Raw genomic sequence first — 8,325 nt, forward strand, 5'->3', positions numbered from 1 at the left:
CGTTTTGTGAGACTCTGAGATCATTGAAAGGTTGGTCCAAAGATGTGCGGGTTAGGTTGATTGGCTATGATAAATTGACCCTTAGTGTTAGGGGGGTTACGGTGATCGGGTGGGATATGTGTCGGTGCAGGCTCGATGTGCTGAAATGGCCTCTATCTGCACTGTGGGGATTCTGTGTGTGATTGCAGCAGGGATTCCTGATGACATCCCTGCTTGTGTCCTCCTGTGCAATGTCCAACCAGGCTGTATCTGTGTTCTGAGGAGGTCTCTCTGCTCACACCGTCTCCCCCCCACCCCCTGCTCACCCCTTCTACCCCCCACCCCCTGCTCACCCCTTCTCCCCCCCACCCCTGCTCACCCCTTATCTCCCCACACCCCTGCTCACCCCTTCTCCCCCCCGCCCCCTGCTCACCCCTTCTCCCCCCCACCCCTGCTCACCCCTTCGCCCCCCCCGCCCCCTGCTCCCCCCTTCTCCCCCCGCTCACCCCTTCTCCCCCCCACCCCCTGCTCACCCGTTCTCCCCCCCCCGCACCCTGCTCACCCCTTCTGCCCCCACCCCTGCTCACCCCTTCTCCCCCCCGCTCACCCCCCTGCCCCTGCTCACCCCTTCTACCCCCACCCCCTGCTCACCCCTTCTCCCCCCCACCCCTGCTCACCCCTTCTCCACCCCCACCCCTGCTCACCCCTTCTCTCCCCCACCCCTGCTCACCCCTTCTCTCCCCCACCCCTGCTCACCCCTTCTCCCCCCCCCGGCCCCTGCTCACCCCTTATCTCCCCACACCCCTGCTCACCCCTTCTCCCCCCCTGCCCCCTGCTCACCCCTTCTACCCCCCGCCCCCTGCTCACCCCTTCTCCCCCCCGCCCCCTGCTCACCCCTTCTCCCCTCGCCCCCTGCTCACCCCTTCTCCCCCCCGCCCCCTGCTCACCCCTTCTCCCCCCCCACACCCTGCTTACCCCTTCTCCCCCCCCACACCCTGCTTACCCCTTCTCCCCCCCACCCCTGCTCACCCCTTCTCCCCCCCACCCCTGCTAATAAACACTTTCCAGTTTTATTCTGACATTTTATTTTGATGTTCTTCAGACCAGATAGACCTGAAGTACTAAAATAAGTTCCCCAGATATATGGCATCAAAGAAAAATGGGAGGGGTGGGTGGCTTCCCTGATAGTATGGCTGACATTTTTGTGGGACACATCCTACGATTCCATTGTCTGACCACAAAGAAAGGAAGATAAGCAAATAAAGTGGGTCAAAATGTGAATATAACAAGTATGTATTTATAGGTACACTAGCTGGAGTGCCCGGCGGTGCCGAGGGTTTTTTGAGGGCATGTTGTTATGAAAAAAGTAGAAATAATTTTTATATATATAAATGAGTTTGTCTGTCTGTCTGTGTGGGAAGGAGAGAGAGAGAGAGAGAGAGGGAAAGAGAGAGAGAGAGACTCGGGGGGGAGAGAGGCACAGGGATCGAGAGAGAGACTGGGGGGAGAAGAGAGAGATGGGGGAGAGAGAGACTGGGGGGGAAAGAGCGACTGGGGGGGAGAGAGAGAGAGACTGGGGGGAAGAGAGAGAGAGAGAGACTGGGGGAGAAGAGAGAGACTGGGGGGGAGAGAGAGAGAGACTGGGGGGGAGAGAGTGAGAGAGACTGGGGGGGAGAGAGAGAGAGAGACTGGGGGGGAGAGAGAGAGAGAGACTGGGGGGGAGAGAGAGAGAGACGGGGGGAAGAGAGAGAGAGACTGGGGGGAGAGAGAGAGAGAGACGGGGGAGTGAGAGAGAGAGAGACTGGGGGGAAGAGAGAGAGAGAGAGACTGGGGGGAAGAGAGAGAGAGAGAGACTGGGGGGAAGAGAGAGAGAGAGAGACGGGGAGAGAGAGAGAGACGGGGGAGTGAGAGAGAGAGAGACTGGGGGAAGAGAGAGAGAGAGAGACTGGGGGGAAGAGAGAGAGAGAGAGACTGGGGGGAGAGAGAGAGAGACTGTGGGGGAGAGAGAGAGAGAGAGACTGGGGGGAGAAGAGAGAGAGAGAGAGACTGGGGGGAGAAGAGAGAGAGAGACTGCGGGGGAGAGAGAGAGAGAGAGACTGGGGGGACAGGCCCGGCCCGACTCACCTGGTTACCAGAACGGAGTCAGTCTGACACCGGGAGGCTGGGTGCCCATCGCTCCGAAGCGAGCCCGGGGTTCCTCTCTATCTCTGTATCTATCTCTCTCTCTCTTTGTATTTCTGACTCTCTCTGACGTCTGTCTGTTGACTCTTCCCCTCTGCCGCTGTCAGTTTTTCTGCCGTTTTCTCTCTCCCTTCCTGCTGCCGCCGCTCCCCGGCTGTCGGCTGCGCTTTATTTATTTTCTCCGGTTATTTAGCCAGTGCCAGGCTCGCCGGCCGCTGAGGCTCTGTATTGAAATCATCTTGGCGCCGGTGCCTGATCTGCTACTCCAGCCCCCGCCATCCGCCCGCTCTCCGGCCCAAGGTAAGAGCCGGGCTCCGGCCCCACACCCGCAGCGCCAGGGATCAGCACCCGGGGAACCCGCCCAACATGAACAACAAACACCCTCCTCACCTGTCACGGAGTTGAAGTCTCCGAAAGCGGCCACGGTGCCCCGGGCCTCTGACCCGAAGAGCTCGGCAGTGACATCCTGCAGAGCGGAGAGGCCGGGGTGACAGGAGAGAGGGGAGAAAGCGGAGAGAAGGAGGAGGAGGCCCAAACTAACAATGGCCGCAGCTAACGGCAGTTTGAAGGATTAGGCCCCGCCCACACACGCAATGAAACGCCCCCCCCCGTGATGCAGCGTGCTCCCCCCGTAGCATTGGTCAACCTTCACGCCACTCAATGCAATGAGCGGATTTCCCCGTATGATTGGCCAACCCGCTAATGAGTGGATTTTTGAACGTTTTTTGTCTACTGTCCGAACAATTTTTGTTTGACCAAAAAGTAAATATGCCTAGTAGACTCTCCTAATCATAACCTTTCTTTTGATATAACATATGTGTAGGTACGCTCTATAATTTTTGAGTGATGCCCGGACAGACAGACAGACAGACAGACCGTTTTATATATATAGATATATAATATATATACATGGAGGAATGGGTACTACTGTGAGCTGTATATATAAATATATATATATATTTTCCCTTTCTTTTCTTTTTTTTTAATCCACACTTTTGTCTGGGCTTTTTTCTTCCCTCCCACGTGGCAGCTGTCCTTTATTCTGCCAGGGCCATTCACACTTCATCCAGAGCCATCCTTTGTTCCTTGAATGTCTCTTAATCTCTCCTGCTTTCTATCCTATCACTGACCTTCCCTTTTGTTCTTTCATCCCCTCCCCCTTTTCCCAGCCCCCACTTGCTTTAAAATCTATTCCCTTTCCTGCTTTCTTTCCAGTTCTGACGAAAGGTCATCGACCTGAAACGTTAACTCTGTTTCTCTCTCCACGGATGTTGCCTGGCCTGCTGAGTTTTTCCAGCATTTTCTGTTGTTATTTCGGATTTCCAGCATCCGCAGTATTTTGCTATCCTACTGTGAGCTGGACTGCTTATGTGTAATACTTTTTAATTTTCCCAATTTTTCACCAAAGGGTGATATGAAGAAATGCCATACCTGCATTGCTGCACAGCGCTGGATTGGTCTCAGTGCTGACGACACTTTGTGTGATATAGGGGAGTCACTTTCTCACCTCTCACAATAACGTAAACTACCAGCACAAATTCCAAACACAAAGCAGAAGGTGCACTTGTAAAGCGTCCGTGACTGAATCCTTGATGGCTTACATTAGCCTCGGTCTAAAACCTTGGAACGTGGAATGCAGACATTGCGAATTAGTGATCCTGGCTCCCTTTAAATCACAGAGCCAGGACACTGTTCCAACCAACTGGTGCATATCTAATTGTCAGCGTAGCTCATGTTAAGTCATGAATGAGAAAACGTGTGACTCTCGACTCTCTCTGGTTTCATTGATGCGAAGAGTATGGACACCAACTCCTGAACCAAAATATTAACAGTTTTATGGAGAAATAGAGAAATCAGTAACCTGGTCTTACAGCCACATTTACCTTTCTTTGTTAGGCACTATTAACAATGTGGATTTATTTTTGGTATAGTGGCACACCCCTGTGGCCAGGCAATGGAATGGTAGGCTGTGTCCCGCAAAAATGTCAGCTATACTATCAGGGAAGCCATTAAGTGTAGAACAGCTATTTCCCCAGAGGGAAAATCCAAGGACAGGTCAGCCTGGGCTGTTCTCCTGCATCTCACGGAACTTGACTAAAAAGCACAATTGGCAAAGGCCCAGAAGCAAGCTTCTCTTTGCTGGACAGTGGCACAGTGGAACTTAAAAGAAAGGAAGATAAGCAAATAAAGTGGGTCAAAATGTGAATGTAACAAGTATGTATTTATCGGTACATTGCCATACATGGGGGAATGGGTACTACTGTGAGCTAGACTGCTTATGTGTCATCTCTTAGACTTGGGTTTGTATCCAGCTTCACCTATGTCTGCCTGTTGTAAGGGTCTTAAGGGAAGTGAGGCTGACCAGCACCAATCAGTCCCAAGTGGGCATGAGCCAGCAGCACAGAAAGGGCCAGCATTTCATTCGAGTCAGCACCAGATTGTCAATCTCACACAGGGAGACCATAATGTTGGCTGATGAAGGGAAATGGAATGACAGACTGGTACAGCACGGGCTGCCCAGTAGGACATGTCCTCCTATAAACAGGCCGGTAGCGAAGGAGGAATCTGGGGTTGGAGGAGGAGGAATGCTGATGGTGATTGGTCCGCCCATTCTGATTTTCAGGCGGACCTCAATTTAAGCGGCTAGCAATCCTGCCAGAAACAAGCGCAGGCCTAATAAATATTTTCAAACAGGCGGTAACTGATGTTGCGAGGATCCTCCACGCCATTTTCCTGTCAATCAGCGCTGCCACCACTTCTTCCTCAACCCGCCCACAAACCATGGGCAGTACAGGTGGGGAGGCGGCCATTTACAGCACTTTTAAAGGGAGACTCACCTGCTCTCATTTTAAATGCTGAAAGGGTTTGAGAAACATTTTGCTGGTAGTTTATGCTGGTTTTTGGCCATTTACACAATTATAAAATGCTTCTGGTGGCTGTACAGCAAACACACTATTTTCTACATGTGGATCCTTTTGGCAATTCCACCCAGGCTAGAGGAAGGGGAGGAAGAGGAGCAGCAACAGGAAGAGGGAGCAGATCGAGCTGTGGCTGCACAGCGACCAAACAGGAGACGTGTTCACCCTCCTAACTGAGTCTACAGGGCTGGGACAACATAACGACACTTATCAGACGAACAGTGGATAAGGGGGCTGTACTCACCTGTTGTGCCGCTGCTTGCAACAAGACCTGCCACAGCTGGTGGAGGATCTCACCAGTGCCTACAATTCCAAGCTTGCCGTTGTATGAGGGTGTGTGCTGTGAGGACATCTCCCAGCACATTTCAATAGAAATTTTCAGCAGCTAACCTGTACAGTACTATAGCCCGAGGCTACAGCACTAATTGCAAGCGTTACTTGTTTTTCAAAATGACTTCAAACAAACTATTGTGAACTTTGACAGTTAAAAAAAACTAATTGAAAATAGTTTATTTCAGCAGACAGATACAGTGTATGAGAACAAGACAAAATAACCTAAGCTTTCACTATTGATGTTGTTAAGATGGAAACGGATAATTGTGGGGGGGGGGGGTGGTTAATGCTTTGGGGTATTTTAAACTTTTTTTTTAATTCTAGACTTTTATAGGTTCAATAACTGAGATTGTTATTGTAGGTGAGCCCTTACTCCAATGTACTTTCACTTGCCCAGATAACTGGGTAAGTTAGTAAGACTGCCCAAGGCTTGAATATAGAATTTTCTTCACTTTATTTTGGCTTCCTGCTTTTATCAACTGCCCCCACATGGGCCGGGATTTTCCTGTTTCCCACCCATACGGTGTGGAGGGGGCCACCAGTGGACGATGGGAAACCCAGCATGTGTGAGACGTAATGGGCCCAGAAGTCAGCCTGATTGACAGGCTGGCTTCCAGTCGGGCGGGGAACGCAGGCTGGACAGCGCAGCAACAGGTAAGTGCTGGGTCCAGGTGAGGTGGGGGGCTGTACTGGCAGTCGACCTGGCCCTCCAGAATATACGGCGGTGGGAGCGGAGGCAGCAACAAAGATTGGAACATGTGGCCAGAGGGAGGAGTAGGGCTATCAGGGCTCTCAAACAGGAGGTCTTACCCTCCGAGGGTATTCCGAGAGCACTTCTCCTACCTCCAATTAAGCGAGGAGCAGTGTATTAGAAGACTCCACTTCAACAAGGAGGTGGTCACAGAACTCTGCCACCTCCTGCAACCAGACCTCCAGCCTCAGATCAGGGCGACCACGGCTCTCTCAGTGGCAGTCAGGGTCACTGTCGCCCTCAATTTCTTTGCCAGCAGATCCTTCCAGTCTGCAACAAGAGATATAGGTAACATCTTGCAGTTCGCCGTCCATTGCTGCATCCGGGAGGTCACAGAGGCTCTCTACAGTAGGAGAAGGGGCTGCATTTCCTTCCCCATCACCAGAGAGAAGCAGGACGAGCGTGCTTGTGACTTTGCCAGGGTAGCGGGATTCCCCATGGTGCAGGGCGCCATTAACTGCACCCACGTGGCTTTGTGGGCACCGCATAACAATCCTGAGATCTTCCATAACTGCAAAGGCTACCACTCACTTAATGTGCAGTTGGTGTGCGACCACAGACAGCGAATCCTCAGTGTGACAACCTGCTATCCTGGCAGCAGCCACGGTGCCTTCATCCTGTGCCAGACTGGTGTGCCAGCAGTCTTCCAGCCACCACGTCAAGCTCGCGGCTGGCTGCTTTGAGACAAGGGCTATCCGCTCTCCACCTGGCTCATGACTCCCCTCCGCCACCTCAACACTCCTGCCCAGCAGTCATATAATGACATCCATGCTGCCACCAGGAACATCATGGAGCAGGCCATCGTGGGCTCACGCAGCGCTTCCGCTGCCTTGACCGCTCGGGAGGAGCCCTCCCGTACTCGGCTGAGTGTGTGTCCCATTTCGTGGTGGTCTGCTGCATGCTCCACAACTTGGCCATCAATAAGGCACAGCCCTTGCCACCAGGGATTGCGGGACCACCTCAGGAGGAGGAAGAGGAAGACGAGGAGGAGGTGGAGGAGCAGGAGCGAGGGAGGAGGCAGCCACTCAATCGGCCTTCCGGAAGGGCGGTACGTGACCGCCTCATCAGACTGCGATTCCAATAAATTAAACCCCAGATCCCCGTTGCTCACCACATCCCCATCATTCCATCCCTGTCGCAGGCCATATCACAGCGCAAAGCTGAAATGAGACACCACAAAAGAATCCAATCTGAAATAATAAATTTTCAATAATCAGTGAGCACATATTTACAACAACAATATTAACTAGTCACCCTTGTGCAATCCCTTAGTGCCTTTTGTTACTGTGCCTTTGCCTTCTCTAGTACTCCTACGAAATGTTGGTCCAATGGCTGCAGCAGGGCTGGTGGAAGGCTGCTGAGTGTCCATGCAGGAGACTACAGATGGCCTTGCAGGATACCCTCGACCAGCTCTGGGCCTGGAAGGCCCGGCTGTAGACTGCACCACTTCAGCATGGGCGGCAGCAGTCTGGGCTGGCTGGAGGACAGGCAGAGACAAGGGCAATGGCGGAGTGCCAGTGCTGGGAGCAGGAATGCTGTCATCCTGAGAGAGGACAACAGGTTCCTGCTCCACTAAGCCACTGCCACTCCCCCGGGGCAGCACCTCAGCATCCCTAGTAAACTGTTGGAGCACAGATTGCTGGACTGCTACGACACTGTGAAATCCCCAGTCAATGGTGGTCGACCCAGCCACGATGGCAGCAGTCAGAGCTTGCGTGGCATCAAGCTGAGACTGCATGAGAGCAGTCTGAGATTGAATGGCACCAACCATAGACTGCATTACAGCACTAGGACATTGCTTTGCTTCCGCCAGTGCTGCAATGGAAGCTGCCAGATCACCCATGAGGTCTGTGTCGCTGCGGTCTCTCTGGGAGTCGACTATCCTTTCCCTCTTCTTCTTAGGCAGTCCCTCGGAACCAAGGATGACTTGCTTCCACATTAAAAATGAGTTCGCAGGTGACTGATGAGTCCAATGTGGGACCTACAGTCTCTGTCAAAGGTGGGGCAGACGGTGGTTGAAGGGGTGGGTGGGTGGGGTGCTTGGGTTGACATGGACTCCTTGCGATGCCTGTGCTTGGCTTCCGCTTGCTCCTGGCGAAGAGACTCAAGGTGTTTGGCGCCTTCCCAGATGCTTCTCCTTTCCAGACTGGAAATGATGGGCTC

General features: G+C 52.8%; 1 protein-coding gene across 1 annotated transcript in view; it reads right to left on the minus strand.

Moving 5' to 3' along the window:
• Window positions 1-2,731, minus strand: part of muc5.7 (mucin5.7) — a gene marked incomplete at its 5' end in the record, with an annotated part of 240,861 nt that extends 238,130 nt beyond the window's left edge. Inside the window, 1 exon segment of the mRNA XM_085967276.1 lies at window positions 2,551-2,731. Coding sequence (XP_085823402.1) covers window positions 2,551-2,731 — 181 coding nt within the window.
• Between the last annotated feature and the right edge of the window lie 5,594 nt (window positions 2,732-8,325).

This window comes from Somniosus microcephalus, chromosome 25 (genome assembly GCF_052327205.1).
Source record: "Somniosus microcephalus isolate GS21.2 chromosome 25, FLI_Smic_1.0, whole genome shotgun sequence".
NCBI lineage: Eukaryota > Metazoa > Chordata > Chondrichthyes > Squaliformes > Somniosidae > Somniosus > Somniosus microcephalus.